The 27,628-nt window shown below is 33.7% G+C and overlaps 2 protein-coding genes across 2 annotated transcripts in view; one reads left to right on the top strand and one right to left on the bottom strand.

The window, feature by feature from the left end:
• LOC114252047 (phospholipase A1) overlaps positions 1 to 26,533 on the bottom strand; it is a 42,891-nt gene extending 16,358 nt beyond the window's left edge. Inside the window, exons 1-5 of the mRNA XM_089731861.1 lie at positions 26,242 to 26,533; positions 20,718 to 20,832; positions 18,301 to 18,449; positions 16,723 to 16,816; positions 15,855 to 16,006 (exon numbers count right to left, since the gene is read on the bottom strand). Coding sequence (XP_089587987.1) covers positions 15,855 to 16,006; positions 16,723 to 16,816; positions 18,301 to 18,449; positions 20,718 to 20,832; positions 26,242 to 26,296 — 565 coding nt within the window. The 5' untranslated portion in view covers positions 26,297 to 26,533. The remainder of the gene's footprint in view (positions 1 to 15,854; positions 16,007 to 16,722; positions 16,817 to 18,300; positions 18,450 to 20,717; positions 20,833 to 26,241) is intronic.
• On the top strand, positions 88 to 14,404 carry LOC114252045 (aldehyde dehydrogenase family 1 member B1, mitochondrial-like). Its single transcript, XM_028186528.2, has 11 exons — positions 88 to 365; positions 1,959 to 2,063; positions 4,494 to 4,761; positions 6,916 to 7,032; positions 8,343 to 8,530; positions 10,083 to 10,185; positions 11,065 to 11,246; positions 12,670 to 12,834; positions 12,917 to 13,074; positions 13,471 to 13,545; positions 14,251 to 14,404. Exons 1-11 carry the CDS (start codon positions 123 to 125, stop codon positions 14,324 to 14,326), a joined length of 1,680 nt encoding a protein of 559 aa, XP_028042329.2. The 5' UTR covers positions 88 to 122; the 3' UTR covers positions 14,327 to 14,404.
• Positions 26,534 to 27,628: the final 1,095 nt, after the last annotated feature.

Genomic DNA, 27,628 nt, shown 5'->3' with positions numbered 1-27,628 from the left:
CTTCCCGCTAGAAACGCAACAACTACCCACTGTTCATATTATTCAAGTTCAAAACCAAAAAACATGTATATATTAATAGATGAATTATTGATCTACCTTATGACGGCCCTGTGGTTCTACGAATGTATTCTAAAACGCAACATATCGTTTTTCTAACATCACGAAACGTGATTTATTCGCTCGTAATAAAGACCATATCGGCTATCAAAATATTGAATGAACGTGCCAAGTTCACGAGCATCGACAATGAACATAATAGTCCAGTCTGTTGGAGGCCGACGTATTGTACGCTTGTGGATACGCTGAGCGATTGGATCAAAAGGAATATCATCAACATGGTGAAAGTAGACGTCAAGTACACTAAGGTAAAAACAAGATAATGTTTAAAACGTATTTCTGGTAATACTGTTTCAAAATAGATCGCTATTTACGTAGGAATGTCGGAATACGAGTGATTATATTAAAACGTTCGCCGCCGGATTAACGTGTTTTGTGATTACATACTTTAGCAAAATTACATAAAGAACTGAACCATTAACTGTTGAGATCAAGTTTCTTTAAAGCAATTTTTATAAGGATTATACTACTAGAAACTTCAATAAATTCAAAACTACCTCCCACCACGCTCTGACTTACTTCTATTCTAACAAAAGCTTAAAAAAATCTTGAAATATAAGAAATCAATCACCTAAAGTCTAGTAATTAATAACAAACATTATTTTGTCATTTTTAAATGCTCAAAATGGCGGAAGGTCTTACATTACATTTCGCATTTGGCTGTTGCCGGATATATGAGTCGTCTATTATCAAAGGTGGCAATCTGTGCATTTGGACAAAAAAAAAATATTGATATGTCAATACAGATTGATTTGAATATAATCGTCTCCTTCAAAGAATACGGTTCAAAACCTGCATTAAATAAAGGTTAATACTTAACCTGTTATTTATCTAAGATGTCGTTCAGAAGAGTTTTGTGACTGCCAATGGAATACAAAGTCAATAATTCGTTTTTCTGATTTACCAATAATTTTCCAAAAGTCACCTTGCCGTCTTTGATAATAGTCGACTCATATATTATAGTTGACACAACGTAAATGCCACCACTCATCTTAAGAAATGAGTTTGAAATAGAAATTACGAATATAATTAATTAAAAATAAGCTATAAATCGGTATGTATGAATTCTTCGCGGTAGAAATAAACAGGATAATGGTACCATGCGGACTCGATTCGAATATTAATAATAATAATAAAAAGGAATTACAATAATTCAGCAATAATAATCTACACAAATTAATTTGAAACTGCCTAAACTAATTAAAACTGTCTTAGACGATAGTTCACCAAATTATTTCTTATCAAGAAAAAAACACGAATCTCAGACCAACTATAAAATATTTATGCAAACTTCAATGTTAAGCTGTGATAAGTTTCATAATTTAACGGTTGGTTCAATATTTAGGTATTGGTACTTTATAAACATTTCAGCAGTAGGGGTCATGACTAAAACTACTTTTAAAGTTGAATCTCGTGTATTGCCAACTACCCTCTAATAATTAACTTTTAAATTATTTTATAAACAAAGCCGTATAGTTTATTACATTAATCATTAGTGAGATATTCGAGCCGATCTAGAAAAGTCTCTTCGTGACCAAAGCCGCACGGATACTTAGAAAGAAGGTTTTAACCACGGATAACATTTTTACCAAAACTGACTTTATAAAAAATTATCAAAGTGAAGAGGCGGATTAGTTTATAGCGATAGGACATCTCAAATTATACTTTACTGTGTAATGTTATAATTATTGATGGCAAGGCATATTGTGGGCCCGCATGGGTACGCCCTACAACACTATCTCTTATATATTAGAGATGCTTTGAAATAAGAACAAATATGTAACAAAAATTAAAAAATCATTAATTTTATAAAAATAAAACTCATATAAATTTTCACACAGCTATTTATCAACAATGAATGGGTAGATGCTGTCAGCAAAAAAACCTTCCCTACCATCAACCCACAAGATGAAACAGTCATAACACAGGTCGCTGAAGGAGATAAGGTAATTATTTAATTAACAATAGTTCAAAAACTAAATTAAATAAAGAATTGATGTTATTTGTCATTCATAGAAATGATTTTATCAAAATTAGGATTAAATAAACTCGTTTTCAAACAATAAGTAATGTAAAAGCATTACGGATTTTTTAGATACTACAATTTGTATTGATTTAACCTATTCGTCGTCTGTTCAACTATCAAAGAGTATTGTTAGATATATTTAAAGTATCTTATAACTGTAATTTTAAGAGCTAGACAATTAATATTTGTGCAAAAGAATTTTCACATGGTAAAATCCGTCTAGTACGTTAGTCTCGGCGCATTAACGAGCCTTACCTTATATAGCGGAACGACGTTTCTAGACGTTTTCCACTCCGTAGTAGGCGCGCAAACACCTCCGCCGTTAGTCCCATCACTCTCTTTGGCCAGCCCATTCCGTGGGTCTCGAAGGTCAAATACCTAGGCGTCACCCTCGACAGAGGGATGACATTCCGTCCCCATATAAAAACGGTACGCGACCGCGCCGCGTTTATTCTAGGACGACTCTATCCAATGCTTTGTAGTCGAAGCAAACTGTCCCTCCGAAATAAGGTAACTCTCTACAAAACTTGTATACGCCCCGTCATGACGTATGCAAGCGTAGTGTTCGCTCACGCAGCCCGCACCAACTTGAAATCCCTTCAGGTTATTCAATCACGATTCTGCAGGATAGCCGTCGGAGCGCCTTGGTTCCTTAGGAATGTGGATCTCCACGACGACCTGGAGCTCGACTCCCTTAGTAAGTATCTACAGTCGGCATCGCTGCGCCATTTTGAGAAGGCGGCACGACATGAGAACCCTCTCATCGTAGCCGCTGGAAATTACATACCCGACCCAGTAGACCGAATGGTAAACCGTCGACGTCGCCCAAAGCACGTCATTACGGATCCTCCTGATCCATTAACGGTGCTTTTAGGCACCACAAGCACCGGTCACCGTCCTCGTCGAACCCGTCGCTTGCGACGAAGGGTTCGACGAGCGAACTAACCCATAGACACAGCCCACTGAGTTTCTCGCCGGATCTTCTCAGTGGGTCGCGTTTCCGATCCGGTGGTAGATTCTGCGAAGCACTGCTCTTGCTAGGGTCAGTGTTAGCAACTCTCCGGTTGAGCCCCGCGAGCTCACCTACTAACGTTAGGGCGAAGCTGAAATAGCCTCTCAAGGCTATCAGCATAGGTAGGAAAAAAAAAAAAAAAAAAAAAAAAACTAGACGTTTCTAGAATTATTCAACGTGCCTATACTAACTACATGAGACATACATTTTAATAAGGCGACTAATAACCATATTCGAAACAAAGATCTTTCTTCAAATAAAACGTAATTCTTTTATGGTTTAGACAAAACTTTTGGTGAATTTCACGACCTTGACAAAAATTAAGAGTTGACTCGTTAAAAAAATCATATCCACTTCTTTGTAATTTAAAGTCGAATATGAGTTATATTATTTATTTATACGTTTATACGTTAAGTATACATAAACAATACAAAATAATATAGAAGTAGTATCCATGTCTGTATCTTGAAAAAAAATTAAAACAAAAATAAAGAGTAACAGGACTTAATATCCGCCATTTTTAGAATAATTTTCCATCTACATATTTATTTGTTCGCGCACATTTCCTGAACTAAATAACAGGTTTTCATATAAGAAGATTAAATATAGGCTTTGTTTTATTATAATCGGAGGATGTCAAAAAACGTTACCGTCATATAAATATTTATATGTATTTGCATAGAGGTTTGAAGTTATATATTATAGTGTTTATTATTTCTGTAATATTTCATGTATAAATAACTTTAACAAATTCAGTGTGGAAATACTTTAAACCTCGGCAAAGAACATAGCCTACTACATATCATCACACTGCAGAATCTAAGGAGTAGTTGTACACTTGCGAAAAATTAGTATAGTAGATTGTGGGGAATAGAGACTAGAGTTAGAATAGGGACGAATCTGGGATGTCACAATACTTTTGTTAAGTTGTTAGATTTAACTTTGTTGAACTGAAAATAACTTTTATTTAGTGTTTAAGAACATTAAATAGTTTAAATTAGTAATCAAAGTTTTGTAACTCATTAAAGATATTAAAAAGTTAATTACCTAAAGTTAGGTACCTACCTAACAACTAAATAGTGCCAGCCCTATCGAGAAACTCTATTGTCCCCATACCTAACCTGATTCACTCCAAGGCTAAGGTGAATCAGGTTAAGCTATTTTTTTGTAGTTTTTGTGTATATTTTGTAATAACGCTTCGTATGTAAAAATTTAAGCCTCCGGACCATTTTAATCTAAATTTTATTGGTATTAACCTAAGAAAAACCATTGAAAATTTGTGACGGATTTGGGATTCCCCCCCATCTACGTTACTTTAAAAATGATTTTGTCCAATAGGCGGATATTGATTTGGCCGTCGCCGCAGCAAAGAAAGCATTCCACCGTTATTCCCCATGGCGTACCATGGACGCTTCTCAACGCGGCCTCCTCTTGCTTAAGCTAGCCGAACTTCTAGAATCCCAATCTAGATACCTAGCTGAGCTAGAGACTTTAGACTGTGGAAAACCGGTAAAACAATCCGAAGAAGAAGTATACTTTTCCGCAAGCGTGCTCAGATATTACGCTGGAAAAGCGGACAAGATATTAGGAAATACCATACCTTCAGGTGAGTGCGTTACCTATGTATATTACCGTATATTCTAAACGTGATTTTATAGACAAATACCGTATTTCTTAATGGAGGATAAAAAGATTATTTTATCTTAACAAAAATGGTGATTCATGTTTTCATAAAGTTTATGTATTCATAAAATGAAAACGATCTTTGTTCAAATTTATTGGAATGTATGCAGATAAGTACTGTTGATTCGTGTTTCAATCACAAAAATTTATACATTATCACATGTTGACAGTCTGGCAAATTCCACAGTGATAGCCAGCTTTGTTAATGGCCATCGCCTATGATGTGACGAATTTAATTGTTTTTACAAGTCACTTAAATTATTCTGAGAATTTAATGATATTTTTTATTCTATTTATAAAAGTACGCTTTCAAATAGGATCTAAATCAAGAATAATCTGAAAAACAAAAACAGAATTTTGAAACGCTTTTATTAGCTTTACTTTGATATCTGTACCAAAGAATCTTTAAACGCCATTATACTAATGGTAATAGAGCATTTTTTATTACTTTAGCCCTGAACAAGATCATCAGGGAAAATGTATGTTTCAAATGTTACATCTTGGTATCAAAGCGTTGTTTTCTAGTTTAAAAGTAAATTTATGTTATTATCTTACGCTGGCGCATAACTATCAACACTCAAAAACAGATTAAATGTTAAAGAGGCATATTTTCTCCTTCTGGAAAAATTGAGCTCATGTTAATAAAACGAGTTATTGCTTTATTGTTAATTATTATAAACCTACTATTATTTTCCACACTTTTCAATAAATACTACTGTCGCGTCTTACTTTCACTGTATTAAGTTATATTAAATTGGTAAATGTTTTTCTTGTAATCTTATTTACATTAATCGTATTTATATTAATTTAAACTTCAAATATTTGGCTTATAAATTAATTAAACAAACAACTATAACCGTATAATAAGGCTAGGGGATATCACTAAATTCGTAATAGTTAGTAGGTCAATCCACTTTTCATAGTAGAATTCTCCATTGAAGTGGGAATAAGAGACGTCTGTGCAAAGTTTCAACTTACTAATCGTATAAAAAATCTTGCGAACATTCAGAGGATAGACAAATAGAAAAAAAATACCTCTTTATTAAATAGTAACAATATATTTAATGTTATTAAATATACACTGAGTTAGGTATTATAGTTCAATAAATTTACTTAGTGAAAATGATTTTTAATTTATTATTTACTGACATATCTGCATGCGGTTTCACTCGCGTTCGATTTGTAATTCATAAATTGAAAGACTGCATTTGTCCATGACAAATATTGTCTAATACCACAGGCTGAACTATACTCTATCATATCTTTAGATCCTATTTTACCTAAAATGACGAACCAGGGAACACACTGTCTTATTGTCATCGAAAATTTCTTTCAAATCTGTTGAACAACTTTTAGGTAATTAAATAAAAACCACAAAAATAAAAATCAAATGAATTGCTGATAATGAGTAAATTTATGTTAAAAATCAGTTAAATTTTCGAACTTTACAACCAACTTATGGAAGATAAAGTTTATTTTATTTAAATATTATAATTTACAACATAAATTAACACGGTACATATATGTGTATTGGTGCACAATACAAATATTTTTTTAATGCGTTCATCGACCTCAGATAATTTATTTCTACCTACTAAATATAGATGTTACAACCAACGCGACGATATTGCGCTGCCTAAGGAACTAGAACAGTAAACTTACAATAATGATAAGCCAATGTGTGTAGCAAAGATAAATAGACTTAAACTCTTGCACCACAGATCCGGAAATGCCAAAATATATATTTTGGATTATTACGCTTAATTTGTTTGTTTTTACCGTGCTTAATTTTGGTTGTGAATAAAAAAATAAAAAATAAAAATTACTAGATGATGACCATCCATATTCACCAATAGATGTTGGGAAGAATTGATTATTGAAAACACGAATAAAACAACATTTTCTGAAAATAAATCGTAGCTAGATCGATTTATCGCCCCCGAAATCCCCTGTATACTAAATTTCATGAAAATCGGTAGAGCCGTTTCCGAGATTCAGATTATATATATATACAAGAATTGCTCGTTTAAAGGTATAAGATAAGATATATAATTATAAACAATTTCCTTTTATACAGACGGAGAAGTCCTTACGTTCACCATGAAGGAGCCTGTCGGAGTGTGCGGTCAGATAATACCGTGGAATTACCCCATACCAATGATGTCTTGGAAAATAGCACCGGCCTTAGCGGCAGGTAATTAAAATTAGTTCTAACTACCTATAATTATTTTGCAAATAAATTTTTGCGAAGAGACTTTGGTAACGGCTAATTAGTATCACGAAAAAATCTTACGATCATTTCAAAACTACAAATTCGACCATATCGAATATTTTTCAAGAATTGTTTTTCCCAAAAGTTTGTGACCAATAAGTAGGGTGTTTAGTCTCTTGGTATACCATAAAATACTTGATTTTTTTTTCTAAATTAAATCTATGAGTATGCCCAACATGAACGTGTTCGAAAACGACTTCTACGTTTGATGAATAATAAGAACATCCTGCATGTAAAAAGCCGAAAAAAAAATCTTGTTAAAGTAAAAGAGGTTAGCCTTATTTTATAACTCAATCACGTACAAAAAGTTTACAGAACTAAATAATTCATTACAAATTACAAATAGAATAGTTACTTTTTACAAAAATAGTAAAATGGATTTATGTATTTAGAGTACATTATTATTCAAATTAATGTCACTTGTATACCTCAATTAAAGACTTATTTACATATTTACAAATCTCGGCAATATTACACTCGTATTTAAAAGTCAATAATTAAATATCCTATTGTTCTAACAGAAACTTCAAAACTAATAAATAATTGGCTAAACATTGAAAAACTAAACTCTAACTGTACTGAAATAATTGTATCACATTTTCCGTCTAAAAAATTCAAAGCTAATCTATATTAATATATAAATCTACAGCGGTTTTTAAAGATGTTCCGTTATAACTACTGAACCATGCATCCGATTGACTTGAAACTTGGTATCCGTGTAGAAATACATGTACTTAATGGATAGGCTAATATTTATATGAGTTTTTTTTTTTTCATTTCTTTGATGGATGGACGAGCTCACAGCCCACCTGTTAAGTGGTTACTGGAACCCATAGACATCTACGACGTAAATGCGCCACCCACGATACGATATAAGTTCTAAGGTCTCAGTATAGTTACAACGGCTGCCCCACCCTTCAAACCGAAACGCATTACTGCTTCACGGCAGAGAATAGGCAGGGTGGTAGTACCTACCCGTGCGGACTCACAACAGGTCCTACCACCAGTAATTACGCAAATTATAATTTTGCGAGTTTGATTTTAATTACACGATGTTATTCCTTCACCGTGGAAGTCAATCGTGAACATTTGTTGAGTACGTATTTCATTAGAAAAATTGGTACCCGCCTGAGATTCGAACACCGGTGCATCGCTCAACACGAGGGCACCGGACGTCTTATCCTTTAGACCACGGTTGTTCAGCTAGTTCAGCCATAATTTTGCAATTTTAGGATGTACCGTTGTTCTGAAGCCAGCTGAACAAACACCATTGACCGCGCTCGCTGTAGCCGCTCTGGTCAAAGAAGCGGGCTTCCCACCGGGGGTTGTTAATGTCGTTCCCGGATACGGTGCGACAGCGGGCGGTGCTCTTACTCACCACCCAGATGTTGACAAAATTGCCTTCACTGGCTCTACTGAGGTATACTTTTATTTTTATTTTTATTGCATAGATGGGTGGACGAGCTCACAGCCCACCCGGTGTTAAGTGGATATCGGAGCCCATAGACATCTAAAACGTAAATGACGCCTTGAGATATAATTTAAGGTCTCAGATAGTTACAACGGCTGCCCCATCCTTCAAACCGAAATGCATTACAGCTTCACGGTAGTACAGTGTGGTGGTACCTACCCGTGAGGACTCACAAGACGTCCTACCACCAGTAAAAAGTTTTACAACGATGTTAAATAAGACGCTCGGCTTATGCCCGTATCTTTAGACGTTTTGTAAAATAGTCCTCCACTCTTAACTCATCCGATGATTCTCGAGCATTCCTCCCAAACTTACTCGAGTTTGGTATTTTTAGTCGACCGTTACAATATTCCTCAACTGTCCTCGAGTGAGGTAGAGTCGTGTTATTGCGTCACCACGACAACATCAGTTTGGGGTAAATTTGATCAAGCTAGCATCAAACCCATAGAGTTCTGTAGTCTATGGTCATTGTTTAATGTCAAAGTCAAGCTGCCGCTGTCTGTTTGACACTAGAAGCATTGAACTTGTTTGATGTTTTGGTTGCTGAGTTATTCGTAAATATGCGTGCGTGCGGTAAATTTGAAAGTGTATTATTTATTTTCTAAACTATTCTTATTTTACCTTTCGGACCCGGTATTGTATTTTTATTCGCCGCTTTTGTGTGATTTTGATTGCATCGTGTTGTTGAAGTGCTTTTCCACAACTACCAGTTGATTATTATATAAATAAAACTTATAATCGCATTGACTTTATTTATTAGGTAGTAAGCAAAATATGACTCTTATGTAGGTAAATAAAATAAGGAGTTTCAAATGTCTAACCACGAGTCTAAACAAGAGTCTAACCTCGAACTATTTACTTTATTAGTAAATATTATCAAAATTAAATTATCAAAATATGCGCGAATCATGCACAGATCCAGGCCATTACACAACAATATCATATATTTCCATTTGCGGTCCACATACTATTTGGACATTGATAGAAAACCAGCCTTGAGGAACGTTCAAGGTACGTCGCGACGTACCTTGATTTGACAGTTCATTCACTCCACTCCGGTTAGGAAATTTTTCCAAGGACGTTTGAGTGGAGTTATTTTTACGACTAAGCATACCAAAACGCGCGTTGGAGGTTGAGTCGAATCGAGTTCAGCTCGTGTAAACGACTAAAGATACGGGGGTTAATCTTTATCATGTGATCATACGTGGTTATCAACCCAATTACGTATGTATTATAAACTTTAATTATTATATAATACATATTTTATAATCTAGCCCGTAAGTTACACAGCTTTGCGTATTTACTGATGGTTGTCGGAAAATTTAAAAGGTTTACTTATCTGGATACCTACTACCGGCTTTCTATTGACTAATTGCTGTAACATCTGTCAACGTATGCTGACTGGTACTAATTTAGATAAATGATCTCAATGAAATTATTCATTGTCAATGCCGGGACTAACTAATTAAAAAAAGTTATTCCGTTTTGTTTTGTTTCGTAGGTCGGCAGAATCATCTTAGGAGCTGCTTCAGCTGTTAATTTGAAACGTGTAACTTTGGAACTCGGCGGCAAAAGTCCGCTGGTAGTTTTCAATGATGCTGACGGTATGCTCTTCATCTCTTTAACAACAACTAGATGATGACCGAGCTTTGCTCGTTTTTTTTATTTTTTATAACGCCGTCTTGTGTCTTTAAAGCGATTAGTTGGCCTCAATTAAGAAAATAGTATTATTATTCGCCAATAGATGTCGGGAAGAGTTGATTATTGAAAACACAAATAAAGCAACATTTTCTGAAAATAAATCGTAGCTAGATCGATTTATCGCCACCGAAATCCCCTGTATACTAAATTTTATGAAAATCGTTGGAGCCGTTTCCGAGATTCAGATTATATATATACAAGAATTGCTCGTTTAAAAGTATAAGAAATATTAGAGTTCTTACATTGAAATTATCGAAGGCCTATTACTTTCATACTGGTATAATATAAGCATTATATTAGAGACGTAGACACCGCCATCAGCGGCCATCTATTTTTTTATATAGTGATTTTTATAAATTGTATGTTTAATATCTATTTTAAAAAATATTATGTAATTAATAAGATTTTAAATAAATATAAATAATAATAATAATAATAAATATAAATACTTAATAACAATCACGCCACGTTAACTGGTCCCGTGCTAAGTTCGTAAAGAACTTGTATTACAGGTACACCAGATAACGGAAATAAATATAAGATTTTTATTATACACCTACATATATTAAATATACATCCGTAACCCTGGAAAAGACATTTTTATATTTATCATACAAATATCTTCCCTTGGCGGGATTAGAACCCGCGACCTCCGTGTGTAGTGACCATATCTCTTGCCACTACACCAGATGGCCGTTTTTTTTTTTCATTCTTTATTAGAGCCATACCTATTAGGTTAAGTCGGCCAGACGGCCGTTAAAGTAAAGAAAAATATGTTACAGTTGAAAAAGCAGCACAAATCGCTCACGCAGCGGCCTTCGCAAACGCCGGTCAGTGTTGCTGCGCCGGAACCAGAACGTACGTCCAATCCGGTATCTATGACAAGTTTGTCAAGAAAGCTGCCGAGATCGCAGAAAAGAGATCCGTCGGAAATCCCTTCGATGACGTCCAACAAGGACCACAGGTTAGGCTAATTACGTATCTTCTAAATAAAAAATAATTTTGGTATACGATAAAAGGTACCTGGTATATTGTAGAACTGTTACTTAATATAACGGCTGCAGTAACTAATGTAACATAATATAATAATAATTATTGTCACAAAAAGCTTCATAATATTTTATGAACATTTATAAAGTTTCTTATTTTTAACGTGATAACGTCTTAAATCGATGAACACTGGCCGTACGCACGAAAAAGTGTCACGTTACGCCTGAGTGTTCCAGCGAGAGCGCGGAACAAACTACAGAGAGGCACGATCGGCCCAAGCGTTGGCTTGTGACACATTTATCTCTCTACTCGCGTGACGTCGGAGGTAGCAAGTTGTTCGTATAGTTCTGCTACTGACTTTATCACATAAAACTATCGTCCGTAAACCGACTTTACAGATAATCAAATTTTTATTATTATTATTAAGCCGTGTATTGGCTAATTGAGATATGAATAATAATTCATAATCTGGTTAACTTAATGTTTAAATAAACAGATTAGGTTAGTACCACTACAGATGGATGATTGATTTTATTAGATCAGTAGTCGTTAGTTTTTAAGCTACTTCATTTAGGTCACGTATTCCGTATCGCGACGGACATTCTCTTTTAATAGGACACATCGTAGATACAGTTCTCTTTCATAAAATAAACTAAATTGAAGTTACTTTCTCGCGACAGAGAAGTCTTTCTAAAGGTACGCGTCCATTGGCCCGCGTCGGACGCACCGCACGCAACGTATTTTATTTTGCTTTGTATAATATCACATAGTGCTGCGCCTACTATCTGCATCCCACTGAGTTTCTCGCCGGATCTTTTCAGTGGGGCTCGTTTCCGATCCTGTGGTAGACTGCGAAGCACTGCTCTTGCTAATGCCAGTGTTAGCAACACTTCCGGTTTGAGCCCCGTGAGCTAACCTACATGTTAGGGTGAAGCTGAAATAGCCTCTCAATGCTATCAGCATAGGTAGGAGAAATAAAAAAATAAAAAAACTATCCGCTCCGCCCGCACCGAACGCCGGCATTTATGAGCAAAAAATACAAAAGCAAGATAAATTCCTTTGCGTGCAGTGAGTCCGGCACGGGCCAATGGACGCGTGCGTACATTTAGCCTTCCGCAAAATAGATAAGGACGCTGCGTAATAAACCTCGTTACACACTTAAGGTGTTAAAAACAAAGACATACCAAACTGCCCTATAAGATGCCGATACGACGCTCAACCTTCTCGTGGGCGGTTTATTTGGACCCGTTACTATACTGCGCCGAATACTATGCTGTATCAGGTGCGGCTTAAGTCACAAAGCGCGGTCTTGCGCTGCCCGTCAATCTTCCTCATAACGACCTAATTCCTGAACCTCACCCACTAATAATCGAATTACTATGACAAATGTTGTGCAGATTGATGAAGAAATGTACAAGAAAGTGCTCAACTACATCGTAGCCGGTAAGGAAGGTGGCGCCAGGTGCGTCGCAGGTGGAGACAAAGTCGGAGATAAAGGTTACTACATCAAACCTACTGTCTTCGCTGATGTTCAGGATGACATGAAAATTGCCAGAGAAGAGGTAAAGCGATATATTAACGGTTCTATGAATATTAATTTATTCCCTAACAATTTCAATTTTACCAACAAAAAGTTTGCTTTAGATCTTCGGCCCCGTTCAAAGCATTCTCAAGTTCGAAACGTTCGATGAGGTGGTGGATCGCGCTAATGACACAAATTACGGTCTGGCTGCCGGTATCATCACTAACGACATCACCGTAGCCATGAGTTTCTCTAAGCACGTTCGCGCTGGATCTATCTGGTAATTAAACATATTTGAAGCTTAAACTCCAAATATATGAATAAGGCAATGTACCGTTCGTGCTCTTTCATATTATTATAGAATACGTAGCCAACTCGATCCGTATTGTGCAATTTGACTTAAAAATCATAGCCGATCTGACATCGAACCTCGGTTTTGTCTGCTTTTTTGAATTTCGAATTGTAGACCTAATTAAAACTACTTTTGTTACCAAATAAATATGGTATTCGCCGATATTTGAATATTGTGCCAACTACCGTCAAATTTTCATTACAAAAATACCTCTTGATCCTTTCGATTCTTTGTAGTCGTCGAAAAATATAAATGCAAAATTAAATCTTAAAAATAATTTTGATTATTTATGTCCTTAAGCTCACTAATTGTTCAATTTTTAAGGATCAACACTTACGAACATGTTACGACTCAGACTCCTTTCGGTGGATTCAAAGATTCTGGCCTTGGCAGAGAATTGTAAGTACACAATGTTAATTTGGAATGGCACATCCGTTCTCAATAAATCTGTAATGTTCTTTCTATAGGTGACCCGTTCGCTATTTCGCTTCGAGTTCCGATTACTTACTGACTGCGCGCCATCCCTACAACGCTTTTATAGCCGACGCGACATCTCATCCCTAGAATCATCGAGAATATTCACACATCTCTAGTCGTAGTTCCCGCTAACTGACAATAGATGGCGTTGTAATTCTCGAGCATTCTGGATCCTTCGATATTCGTTCGACTATTCAGCGATAGATGGCGTTAATCTTACCGGCGTAACATACACAAATAAAAGCATGACATTTTGTTGTAATATTTGAGTCGTCTATTATCAAAGGTGGCAATCTGTGCATTTGGACAAAAAAATGTTAATGATATGTCAATACAGATTGATTTGAATATAATCGTCTCCTTCAAAGAATACGGTTCAAAACCTGCATTAAATAAAGGTTAATACTTAACCTGTTATTTATCTAAGATGTCGTTCAGAAGAGTTTTGTGACTGCCAATGGAATACAAAGTCAATAATTCGTTTTTCTGATTTACCAATAATTGTCCAAAAATCACATTGCCGGCTTTGATAATAGTCGACTCATTTATTAGATTTTACGGATATTTAGATTAAAGTTACATAAATTTAAAATAAAAGATGTCTAAAAGCCTTCTATGTGTTCGCAGGGGTGAAGATGGAATTAGCCAATATTTAGAAACTAAAACAATTACTATGCACGTACCGAAGAAGCCGGAGTTCTAAGCGAACTTACGATTTTAATTGTGTTACCTTTATACTTTTGTAAACACGTTTAAAGTTAATTATATTCTTATTCATTAATTGAAGTTTTTTTACATTAGTCCACTCTACACATTCTACTACATTATTTATTTTGTCATAATAAGCTAATTTTTTTTTGTTTCATATCGAAACGAAATTTTTTAAGATCGCAAAAGACACAAACTTATCAACTTAAGTAAAGTCTCCGATCAAATCCTATGTACCAAAATATTTAAATAGCCGAAACTCTGCGAAATATTGAAATGGCACACATTCAAGTTTCTGTTAGTAGATGGCGCTGTATTCAAAAATTGTTATAGTGTCTAAATTTATTTTAGAGCTGGAATAACAGCGAATACAGTAGCGAGCTCGATGTTCTTTGGTTAATTCTCTTTAAATTGTAATAAGTTATATTTGTAATATATTCAGGTTTATTTTCGTGTCTGAAATCTGTATAACCAACATGAAAAGAGAATATCTAAACAGTTAACCTCAAAATTATGTTAATAGGTAATTTTATTTTTATTTCACGAAATTATTTCAATTTAAAACCTGTCTTAAAATCTTCTAGCGATTTTTGGTGTGAAATTTAATAATACATTATTTTGACGAGAAGTAAATACGATTTATTTTTTGGGCGCATGAAAGTATTCTAACATACAAAATTTTGTATACATTTTTTATGGGCTTGTTTTACCGTAACATTTTATCGTAAATATTTTTGAGGTTAAAAGATAACACTGATTTATATTTGATCTTTTATCCCGCTCTATTTCTGCGCACTCCCTAAAAAATCTACAACAATCATCAAAAACAACTATTAACAATATACATCAATGCAATATACCTAAAAACGTTTATCAACACGTTTATAAACCTTCATGATTACTGGTCACGGAACATATAGGAACATATAGAACGTATAGGCCTATTTTGATTGTTTTATAAATAAATTGATAAAGGTCTACCGTTTTGCGCGCATTACGAAAAAAAAACGAATATATTTCAATTTGTATTATTAGTTGTAATCCTTAGATACTTGGATACTTTAGATACTTATACTTATCTATAAAAAATATCAAGATTAGTTTATAACGATGTGTACCTACCATAAAAGAGTTAATTTAGTTTAAATTTGAAAGCGCGCTTACACTACTACTCGATAGATGGCGTGATTTGTTTCTCAAATCAAGCCACAGTAACATTAAAAGATTTAACAAGAAGGCTTTTTCAAGCAACTACTAAAGTTCACACAAACGAAATTAGTGGCATAGTTTGCTATAGCATCTAGTTATACAATACACTAGTTGGGTTTGGCACTTGCGTTATAATTTCGATCGGCCCAAGTAACCAGTCTAATCTGATGCAATAAAATACATTTAAATCATCAATGGACCAGTCGTCGAGGAACATAATTTAAAAAAAAATTACATACTTTGTTACCAGTACTCTGTACTATCTCAGTACAGTCTGCAATAGAAGAACAAAACTTAACAATAAAAATACTCACCTACAATTTTGTACTGCTTTTCGGTTAGGTGGTTAGACATCATCCCGCAGACGTGAGCCCCCAACGAATGCCCCACGCAAGTTATCATCTTTGCCAAAGCGCCCCCTTGCGTCAAGTACGAGTAAAGCTGAGCAGTACATTGAGCAGCCAATCTACATAAACAATTAAGCATTGAGCTTTTTTTTTATCGCCATATACAGGATGTTTCAACCATGAAATACACAAATTACAAAAAAAAACTGATTTTATCGATGTAGCAGAGAGTAAATTAAATATGAATTACTAGCTTTTGCCCGCGACTCCGTCCGGGTGGAATAGTGACTTTGGCATAACGCTAAATTTTACCGCCACTTCATTTACGTAGAAAGTGAAAATATTTTTGGATTATAGAATGTTAAGGAGCTATTTAAACCCCTATTTTGAAACATTCTTTATTTGTGCTCCACTTGTATTCGCCTTATCGTGATGTTATATAGCCTATAGCCTTCCTCTCTATAAATGAGCTATCTAACACTGAAAGAATTTTTCATATCAAAGCAGTAGTTCCTGAGATTAGCGCGTTCAAACAAACAAACTCTTCAGCTTTATAGTATTAGTATAAATTAAGGATTACTCAGACATTAACTGGTCAGATCTTGATAAAATATAAATGGGACCATAATATGAGCAATCGCCAGCTTTCAAATGAGAAAGAATCCTCAAGATCGGACCACTTTTTTTCTAAAGGAACACACACATAAAACATACAGTCCAATTGATAACCTGTATTTTTTTGAAGTCTGCTAAAAACACAGTGCCGTACTAGTAGCTAGGATTGTTTAGGTTGCGATTATAAATAAGATGCATAAGTAACTTTCTTTTGACTCACTTCAAGTTCGAAAGCGATGAGAGGTAACACGGAAACCTCGTTAACGGAGCCCAGTCCACCATGAACACGTTATAGTCCTTGCGCGACAAGTAAGCTGTAGAAAATATGAAAAAATTAAAAAAAGATAACCAGTTTCCTACCGTCTATATTCTTAATCACTACATAGTATAAAACAAAGTCGCTTTCTCTGTCCCTATATCTGTCTGTCCCTATGTATGCTTAAACCTTTAAAACTACGCAACGGATTTTAATGCGGTTTTTTTAAATAGATAGAGTGATTGAAGAGGAAGGTTTATATGTATAATAACATCCATTAAATTGTGGAGAAATCAATATAAAATTACAGTTTCCGAAGCGAAGCGAGGGCGGGTCGCTAGTATAGTAATATATAATAATCACGCAATCATAACCCGACGGACTTGGACGAAAGTCGATATTGAAAATTAGCAATTCGAAATTTTTATACCACGGATTTAATTTTTAGCTCTGATGCCAAGAATCGTACAATATGATTTCTCCATGCGATAAAACATAATGTTGTGACATTCATTAGTAATTTATGAACACTTTCTACTTATAAACGGGTTTGGTCATTTCGTACGAAATCAGAAATGCGAATGGAATAAATTATTTGTAGAACACAAAACAGTAAACTATCAAAACGTGATGACAATAAACAAAGGACTGTCATATTGTTTACATGTTTCAAAAGATATTTTTTAGTTTGAAGGTTTGAAGGGCGGGGCAGTCGTTGTAACCATACTGAGACCTTAGAACTGATATCTCAAAGTGAGTGGCGCATTTACATTGTAGATGTCTATGGGCTCCAGTAACCACTTAACACTAGGTGGGCTGTGAGCTCGTCCACCCAACTAAGCAATAAAAAAAAAAGTTTTGGACAATGCTTTGGACTCAGGACAATGCTGTTCATGGATGCTATTAGATTCTGCGAAGCACTGCTCTTTCTAGTGCTATTGTTAGCAAATTCACTCAGGTTGAGCCCTTGAGCTACTTAGTACCTACACGTCCGGGTCGATTTTTTGAGATATGTATATGTACATACATAGGTGATAGGGAAGATGGCGTTCTATCTTTGAATACGAGCTGCACTGACCAGTTATGTCAATGACAATGAAATTATTTAAAGATAAATTTTTCGATGGCGCTAAATATCCAATGAAAAATGGGTATTCTATATTTTTTTTATTTTCTAAGATAGGCGGAAGTGATCACAATTATTATTCGCCTACTGTGTATTGAGTGTGTGAGTGATAGTGTGTAAGTGAGTGTATGCGTGTATAAGTGAGTGTGTGTGAGTGGTTACCGGAGCTCGTAGACATCACAACGTGAACCTACCTTGAGATATGAGTCTCTTGTATTTTAACGACTGTTCAACCCTTCAAACCGGAACGCATTAATTTCGCGGCAGAAGTAGACAGGGTCATAATACCTGATCGTACACACTGACATTTTACCTACCACCAGTAAAGATCCGGCGAACAGGTCTCAACGGTAAAGAGTGGAGTCCGATAAGCTAACTTCGCTATAATAAAAAATAACGAAACAATAAAAACTAACCGTCACGTATGAATGTCATTGGACTCTTCGAGTACGTTCCGTTGAAGCCGTGAATGATCATTACATTTTTTCGGTCAGGCTTCCAGCCGTACGCGTACAGATGATCTATGCCATGTCGAACGTCGACCCACTGCTTGAATGGATGCTCTCTATAAAGTAAAATTTAAAATTGGCATATATTAATTTCAACTTCGTTTTCTGGTTTCTAGGCAGTTGAAATATGATTGTTCCAGATATAAACGTTGCAAATACATCTTTCCTAAAAATTGGTATTATAATACATAATAATAAAGAAAAGATAATTGCGAAAGATAAAGTTTTATTTTATTCCAATTATGGGATATGTATTCGATAATACCAAGAATAAGGTACACGGTCATCTAACCCCAAACTAGTGTTCCCTCTACTTTCATATCAATCATATTTACAGCTATGGTTATCATTCGTGTCTGCCAGCGACATGGTAAGTTTATAATGTCCTTCTTCAAGAAGTCAGGTGAAAGAGAGCCAACAAGCTCTTGAACTGTACTTTGTACTGCATCTCGGGTGTTGAATTTTCCCTGACAAGAAGCTGTCTCAACTTTTGAAAAGTGGTATTTTGTCGGCGCATAGTCTGGTCCGTACTTGTAACTTAGAGACCGTCTTTTGTGCCGTATTAGGTCGAGCGCTGTCGTGTAAAAGCAGCGGAGGCGAGCAATGAGCCAAAGCTGGCCGGAGATTAGCGAAACTCTGCATTCTTGGGTCCAGTTCCTCACAGTACACATTCGCAATAACGCTGATGCCATTTGGTAAGTAGCTGTGATTATACCGGCACTAGACCAGTAGCTGTGACTTTTTGAGAAGCTTTCCTTTAGGGTATTGCCTCGTTGCTAAGCCAGGATGTTGGTTAGCAACATAATGATCATTTACGGTTATCCAGAAAATCCATTTTTCATCACAATTGACAATGCGGTTCAAAACCCCTTCGTTTATGTGTCTGTTAAGCAACGCAAGGCATACCTTAACGCGCGCTGTTTTTAATACGAGAAAAGCTTCTTTATTGCGAACGGTAATACTATCGGGATAACGCAAGGATACTATACGGATCACGCAAGAGCGCTTTATATGATCTTCACCTTCAATTAATCACACAATGAAACTTGAACAATCAAAGCATTAAGGCGACACTTGCCTTTCTAGTGACGAAACTCCTAACACTTATTTCCACAGAGCGACACGCTCTCAAGAACAAAAATGGATCCTTCAAACTTATGTGTGTCTGATGAAAAATTTTCCTTTATTTGTTTAACTTCTTCTTCTTTTCCTTACTTATAGGTGGGCTCTCCTAATTCGTTTGCGCCAGGAATTTCTATACAGAGTTGTCGCACTGTCAAATAGGACCTTATAAGTGTTCGGGGCATATTTGTCTACCATGTGCCCAGGTGCTCGTCAATCTAAGACGGTTCTCTGAGAGTTTTTTAACAATTATTTTTTTTAGTTCTTTAGCGAACCATAAAATATTTTACTACCATTTTTGTATTACGTTTACGTATTCATCTGACCGCGGAATTAATTATTTTTTTCTTTATGAAAGAAACATTAAACCGTTTGTTTAATTTTTATTCCCATAACGCTTACTGTGTTCGATTTCGACGCACCGCTTCAATGTAAAGAACTATCACAGTTTTTATTTATTGTTATAATAATAGATCCACAATTGGCTCGGCGAAAGCTATAAAACTGACTTAGAAACTGAGCGGATCTTTTTGCATTGTTACGTTGTATTGTATAGCCAACGATTTGAAAATCAAACTTGCTCCATTTAAAGAATTTATGTAGCTTGAATTTTTTTCGACAGTACAAAAATGCCCGTATTTTTGTTGACCATTGGAGACCATTTATTTGGGGTGCACACATTAAATAAATAAAAATGAATATGTTTGCTCGGTTTTCGCGTGTCGTCGCAGTTCTTGACTTAATTAAAACTATTTTTACGGTTTAACTTCACGTTTTACTGTCTATAATATATTATTTCCAAAGTTTCGAGTACTTTACAGTTTTCTTTTTTTTTATTGCTTAGGTGGGTGGACGTGCTCACAGCACACCTGGTGTTAAGTGGTTACTGGAGCCCGTAGATATCTACAACTTAAGCGCCGCCACCCACCAGATATAAGTTCTAAGGTCTCAAGTATAGTTACAACGGCTGCCCTACCCTTCAAACCGAAACACATTACTACTTCACGGCAGAAAAAGGCCGTTGTCACGGACTAGTTGGTGTGTTATTCGTCGACGTTTGAATATTTGAATACCAGAAATGATACGAGTATTATAAAGACAATAATAAAAACGTAGGATTAAACCGTTAAGGTAGTTTTAATTGTGTTGAATGATCTTCATTTTTTGAAAACACGATCAAAAAGGTATTATAGAATACTTACGGTGTATATAAAAAAAAGTTAATTTCGCTATCAGGACATTTCCATTCTCTTTTCATGACGCATCGCCAATATCGAAAATCCATCATAGACATGAGATCGCCATCGGCTTGAGAAGCTGTAAAACCATTCAAAAATATCAATTATTAGTTAGGACACATAAAATAAATAAAAATTGAAAACATTCAATGTAATCATTACCACCATAGTTTTGAAAAACTGTTCTATTAAGTAATAATACTATTGTGTTAAGTCAAATTTGATTATTACGAGTAGTAATAATAAAGCAAAAACAATATGCATCTCGAAATTTTGTTTATCAGGTATACAATATATATTTCTAAACAACAAAAAAGTTACGTCTACTGAATAAGTTTACGTAAGAGTAAGATGCAAGAACAAGGTCTGCTGTCTACTTTCACCACCTGCTCGGCAAGCTATGAACGTTATGATCATTACCCGGGGTAATTATACACAATGAAAAATGCGGAGACTGGATTCCAATACCAATGTGATCGCAAGGTCCGACATTTACAAACGGAACGGGATTCTTTGACGTAATGCCATATCTTTTTGGTAGTGGACTGGCGTAGTTACTTTTCTTGTGACTAAGTTTTCGGCGGCTTCGACCACTTATACTTCTGTCATGTCCGATGAATAAATAGATAGGTACCCTGACTTAGCAGCAGGAGGAATGGTGAAGAATTGCATCAAAATGGCATCAAAATGTTACCGAATGACTTTCGTATTTACAATGTTACTCTAGATAGTCAAACGAGCTCACGACTTTGTGTTACTATTATTACCTGAGCCAAACATACTTTTAGTAAAACTGCTACCTGCTCCCTTACAGACTGGAACGAATTATCCTTTTCTGACAGAAATGGCCGTCCTACCAACTACAAGGGGCTCAAAACTCTCCCTATCCGCAAGATTGCGATAGTCTATCTTTTAAAAATATTGTTGCTTTATATAAAATATGATATTATTAGCTACCGACATCTTGGGATGATAACAATTTGGGCTTTATATTGGGGGATTAGAAGAACATTTTACATTCCGGAATAGATAACGAGTAGTCTAGTCAACAAGTTCAAAAACGTGTTAAATAGACATAAAGCTCCTAAAAATATGTACGATAGCTCATTGGATGCGGAATGATGTCTACAAAAATGTTTTTTAAGGGCTTATTAGCACATAAAAAATTGCGATTGTTATAAACAAAATAAGATTTAAAAAAAAAGGAATTTGGTTTTTCCTTCATAATTTCTAAAATAATGATATTTAAGGAATTTTGAAAAAAGATCCTGAAAGAGGAGGAAATTTCCAATAAAAAAGTTCCAACTCCCGGAATTCTATCTCTATTATTTATAAAAAAAAAAATACGCTGAAAATAGCGCTCCGCGCGGTCGCTACAGCATAGGCGCGCAGTCTAAAAAGCCGGTATATCGCCTAAAATAATTTTTTTATAGTATTAAATAACAATTTAAAAATTTGAATAATTTATGGTGTAATCTAAACACTTGAAGGAAAAAAACCTCGGTGAAAAAAAAATTTTACATCGATTTTTCAAAAATTTACACCATTGTTAATTAACTAACTTTTTTCCAATCTCTGTTTTTATAAATTACGGTATAAAAATTACAATAATTCATCTAGAAATTTTTCCCTTCGTGGAGCTCTTATCATTTAAGTACTTAATAAAGTTAAGCAAAAAAATTTTTTTAATCTTTATTATTTTGATAATTATAATTTTTTTTAATTAACAAAAAATTTAATTTCTAAAAAATGTTATGAAAAAATTTTTTTTTTCGTAATATCTTAATATTGCTATTTTTGCATCTACCATAGGTTTTAATTAACATTTAAAAAAAAAATTTTACGCTATTTGTTAAGAAATTGTTTATAAATAAATAGACTATTTTGGGATTTAAAAAAAAAAAAGAATTACCGTCTTATTGTATAGGTGAAATAAAGATTTAGAAAAAAAAAAATTCTTAAATAAATGTTTTAATTGTTTAAAATCGTTTTTTTCATATTTCAATTGTTTAAATAATTAGTTAAGAAATTATTTTTTTCTTAAAAATCATCATTGACTCTTTTCAGCGGATTAACAAAGAAATACATTTTTTTATAAATAATTTCATGGTTTATTAACTTAACAATTTGTTATAAAAAATTAATATTAATCGTTATATTTTTTTTCGAAAACTACAAAAAATCATAAAAACAACCATATATAAAAAATATAGAAAAAAAAAATTGTATTTTTTACAGCATTTTTAGATATTATATGATAATGAAATTACAGCCGTTACATAATTTGTCAAGCTATAAATTGTTATAACTTTTAAACTATAAGAGATACGGTAAAGGACACTCAGGTCATTTTTATAAAGGATTTATTTATCTTTAAAATAAATTCAAAATCGATCCTGTAACTATTGTTTATCAGTTATAAGCATTTGTTTATAAAAAATTATGATTTCTTTGATATTTTTTGAAATTTCATAGCTTATAATTTGTTGAATAATATAGATACAGCTACGGACCCAAAAACTTTTTTGTTCTATGATAAAGTATCTTTCTAATTACGTATAAATCATAGAAATATATAATTTTGTTTAAATAATATACTAGTTTTAATTTATACTTACCTCATTTACATTCTGCTATCGATCAGTTTTCATTTATTTATCAAATGCTTATAACAACTGATAAACAATAGTTACAGGATCGATTTTGAATTTATTTTAAAGATAAATAAATCCTTTATAAAAATGACCTGAGTGTCCTTTACCGTATCTCTTATAGTTTAAAAGTTATAACAATTTATAACTTGACAAATTATGTAACGGCTGTAATTTCATTATCATATAATATCTAAAAATGCTGTAAAAAATACAAATTTTTTTTTCTATATTTTGTTATGTATGGTTGTTTTTATAATTTTTTGTAGTTTTCGAAAAAAAATATAACGATTAATATTAATTTTTTATAACAAATTGTTAAGTTAATAAACAATGAAATTATTTATAAAAAAATGTATTTCTTTGTTAATCCGCTGAAAAGAGTCAATGATGATTTTTAAGAAAAAAATAATTTCTTAACTAATTATTTAAACAATTGAAATATGAAAAAAACGATTTTAAACAATTAAAACATTTATTTAAGAATTTTTTTTTTCTAAATCTTTATTTCACCTATACAATAAGACGGTAATTCTTTTTTTTTTTTAAATCCCAGAATAGTCTATTTATTTATAAACAATTTCTTAACAAATCGCGTACAATTTTTTTTTTAAATGTTAATTAAAACCTATGGTAGATGCAAAAACAGCAATATTAAGATATTACGAAAAAAAAATTTTTTTCATAACATTTTTTAGAAATTAAATTTTTTGTTAATTAAAAAAAATTATAATTATCAAAATAATAAAGATTAAAAAATTTTTTTTGCTTAACTTTATTAAGTACTTAAATGATAAGAGCTCCACGAAGGGAAAAATTTATAGATGAATTATTTAGTAACTTTTATACCGTAATTTATAAAAACAGAGATTGGAAAAAAGTTAGTTAATTAACAATGGTGTAAATTTTTGAAAAATCGATGTAAATTTTTTTTTTCAGCGAGGTTTTTTTCCTTCAAGTGTTTAGATTACACCATAATTTATTCAAATTTTTAAATTGTTATTTAATACTATAAAAAAATTATTTTAGGTGATATACCGGCTTTTTAGACTGCGCGCCTATGCCGTAGCGACCTCGCGGAGCGCTATTTTCAGCGTTATTTTTTTTTTATAAATAATAGAGATAGAATTCCGGGAGTTGGAACTTTTTTATTGGAAATTTCCTCCTCTTTCAGGATCTTTTTTCAAAATTCCTTAAATATCATTATTTTAGAAATTATTAAGGAAAAATCAAATTCCTTTTTTTTTAAATCTTATTTTGTTTATAACAATCGCAATTTTTTATGTGCTAATAAGCCCTTAAAAAACATTTTTGTAGACATCATTCCGCATCCAATGAGCTATCGTACATATTTTTAGGAGCTTTATGTCTATTTAACACGTTTTTGAACTTGTTGACTAGACTAGAGGTCGCCAGAAGCCAAGAACAGAAGCGTATTGGGGTTTCAACCAAAAATGTCCCTAATAACACAGGCTACATGAAACCTTAGTAGTATAGACCAAGGATTCTAAACTGTCACTTCTTCTCCCGTTCATGGTCTATGAGAAAGCCTTCGACGAATTGTGAGACGATAGTTAATTATAATTTACATCAATTCACTTTTTTGCTTCTGCATATAAATTCAAATTCGAAAGTTTGCATAGATTTTAAATTTCGAAGTCGAATAAGATTGCAATTTATAATGTATTTATATCGTATGACCTACATATTTGTTAGCTTGAATATATTACTTTTCTTTTCCTAACTAATGAACAATTTCCGAAACCATATAATCAACAATGATATGTAGGTATTTTAATAATATTATGACATATCCGTACTATTGTTATCACAGCTTGCAGCCGAGTGCGCTGTACAGATAACTTCTGTCTTTGTATTGAAATGAGCTGCAACACCTGAAAATCATACGTTTGCTGCGTGTTCACGGGTGCTCATAGTGAATCACACTGTTATTATAGTACTTAGCTAATTATAAAAAAGAATTAAGTATTTATTCACATGTAAACCGTCCGTCAACATTATTATTGTTCTAATACCAACATATGACGGACAATTTTACGGAGCCCCTGGTGTTAAGTGGTTGTTGAAGTTCATAGACAATATCTCAATACCACCGCCCAGATTTGAACTTATAGTTGAAGTCGCTTATTGTAATGTATCAGCTTTGCGGCAGAAAAGGCTGGTTCCGCGATAACTAACAGTGTAAGCTCAAAATACTACCAACACCAGAAATCATGTAAATATTTTTTTTTTGTTTTATTGTAACTAATGTATTTAATTAATAGTGTTAAGATACCCAGTTTCCGAAAGAATATAATGTTTTTTAGCGAATGTGTGTTTATTTCTTTGACACTTCTATAAGCTTTTAGATGTATTTCAACATAATAACATTATAAAACGCCATTAGATTCGTGTCCGCTATGGAAATGACAATTTTAGCATGCCCGCTAATAAAATAGAAGATTGAAAAATATTCATTATATCATATTATAATACAGAAGATAAAACTAGTTATTTTATAAGTTTGAAACAAAATGAAACTGAATACACATAACACTGAAACAAAAAATAAAACTCGACTGTAATAAGCAGCAAAGAAGAAGCAAAGAAATAAAATATTTTTGTGTGTAATTTTAAACTTTCTTTTTAAACCACCAACATATTTTGTTTTTACTTTTTACTTAATGTTTTTAATTCAGCCGAGTTTAGTTTACTTTATTATTTGTGAATTTAAAAAAAGCAAATGGATCGCTAAACGTAAACGTTCCATTTACTATTCGGTTATCAACTACACCACTACAAACTCCAGGGAATCAGTAATAATAAAAAATACGTACCAACTTCGAATACGATTAAAAAGGTTAACAAAATGCCACACTTTCCTACGCTCATTTTACTCGAATAGTATATACTTTTTACAACACAAACACATACACACACACGACAAAAAAATTCAAATCATATTCCATATTTTTACGCTACATTATTTCAATTTTAAAATTTTATACATTTTCAAAGACGCGGGAAACGTGCGCGTCATCCGCAGGAGTTCGTGCGACACAACCAGCACAACTGACGGAGAAAGAAATGCTGGTCTTGAGAATCGTAATGAAAGCCGTTAGCCGGAATGAAGATCAAGTAAGCGATTTGGATGCGTAGGAAGTGATCATTAATTAAAACGAGTTGTTTAGATTTTTTTTGCTTTGTGTATAGGCAAAGACCAGGCAAGACCGAATCTAGGCCGCAATGATCCAGTTTATTTTGAGTATCAAAACCACTTTTACGGCTTACATTATTTTTGAAAGTTCAATACTATGTTAATGTTTAATAATCAAGATTTCCAAGTTATGATCCATGACCAATCCAAAGCTCGGCTTCCCCCTTAAGCGCAAATGACTCTGCTTCTCTGCTTCTACTTTCTCGTCCATTATTACTGCTTTTTTTCTTTTCAATGTAGTAATCGGCTTTTTGTGAACCCAATGTTTATAGAGTTTCTAAAGCCTTTAATTTACCATATGCAAATTTCTGAATATGAATACAAACTTTGTTATTTGAAAAATAAAATGGAGCGAGATTAAAGAAAATTAATTTAACTGTAATTGTAATCTACCGATATGAAATGGAATGAAATTACTGGGAAGTGGGACTTTGCTGTTACCTAATGGCCATTTTGAAAGAGCCTAACTAAAATGTCACGTAACGTAAGTCAGTTTGTTTCATTTTCTCGCAATTTTTCACTTTCACAGATGCTCAACCCTCAATGCGATGTGCTCTAACTATGCTCAAATATATTTTTACGCTTTATTACGCTTTTAAACGTAAAGAAACAGTAAATTAACGAACGACTCTGACTGTTGCGCCAAGGGTAGTGGGTTCGATTCCCACATCGGGCAAACAATCGTGTGATGAACAGGTTTGTTTGCTCTTATCTGGGTGTTTATTATCTAATTTAAACGTATATATAGTGTATAGTGTGTATATACCTAGTCAGGTCATAAATTCTGTCACATGTTTAATGTAAAATAATTGAAACAAGTTTATTCATTATGTAACCATTCATATACCAAAATGAACTTAACAAAACATAGATTCTTATGACACTAAAGTTTATTCAAAATGACCTCCGTGATTTTGAATACAGGCCTTCAATCTGCGCGGCCAGTCGTCTATCGCAGCACGAACGAGGTCCATCTCAATATCGGCGGCTGCCTTAATCAAGGATGT

Source organism: Bombyx mandarina, chromosome 12, assembly GCF_030267445.1.
Source record: "Bombyx mandarina strain Sakado chromosome 12, ASM3026744v2".
NCBI classification, from domain to species: domain Eukaryota; kingdom Metazoa; phylum Arthropoda; class Insecta; order Lepidoptera; family Bombycidae; genus Bombyx; species Bombyx mandarina.
Note: the sequence above shows the minus strand (reverse complement) of the source record. Positions and strands in the feature narration are given on the sequence as shown.

What these genes read in the sequence shown, in the direction of transcription:
- LOC114252045 (XM_028186528.2), top strand. Translation starts at nt 123, where the DNA reads ATGTATTCTAAAACGCAACATATCGTTTTTCTAACATCACGAAACGTG. An exon ending in ACGTCCAACAAGGACCACAG is followed by an intron (nt 11,247 to 12,669) that starts GTTAGGCTAATT and finishes AATGTTGTGCAG; the next exon opens with ATTGATGAAGAAATGTACAA. An exon ending in TCTGGCCTTGGCAGAGAATT is followed by an intron (nt 13,546 to 14,250) that starts GTAAGTACACAA and finishes ATGTGTTCGCAG; the next exon opens with GGGTGAAGATGGAATTAGCC.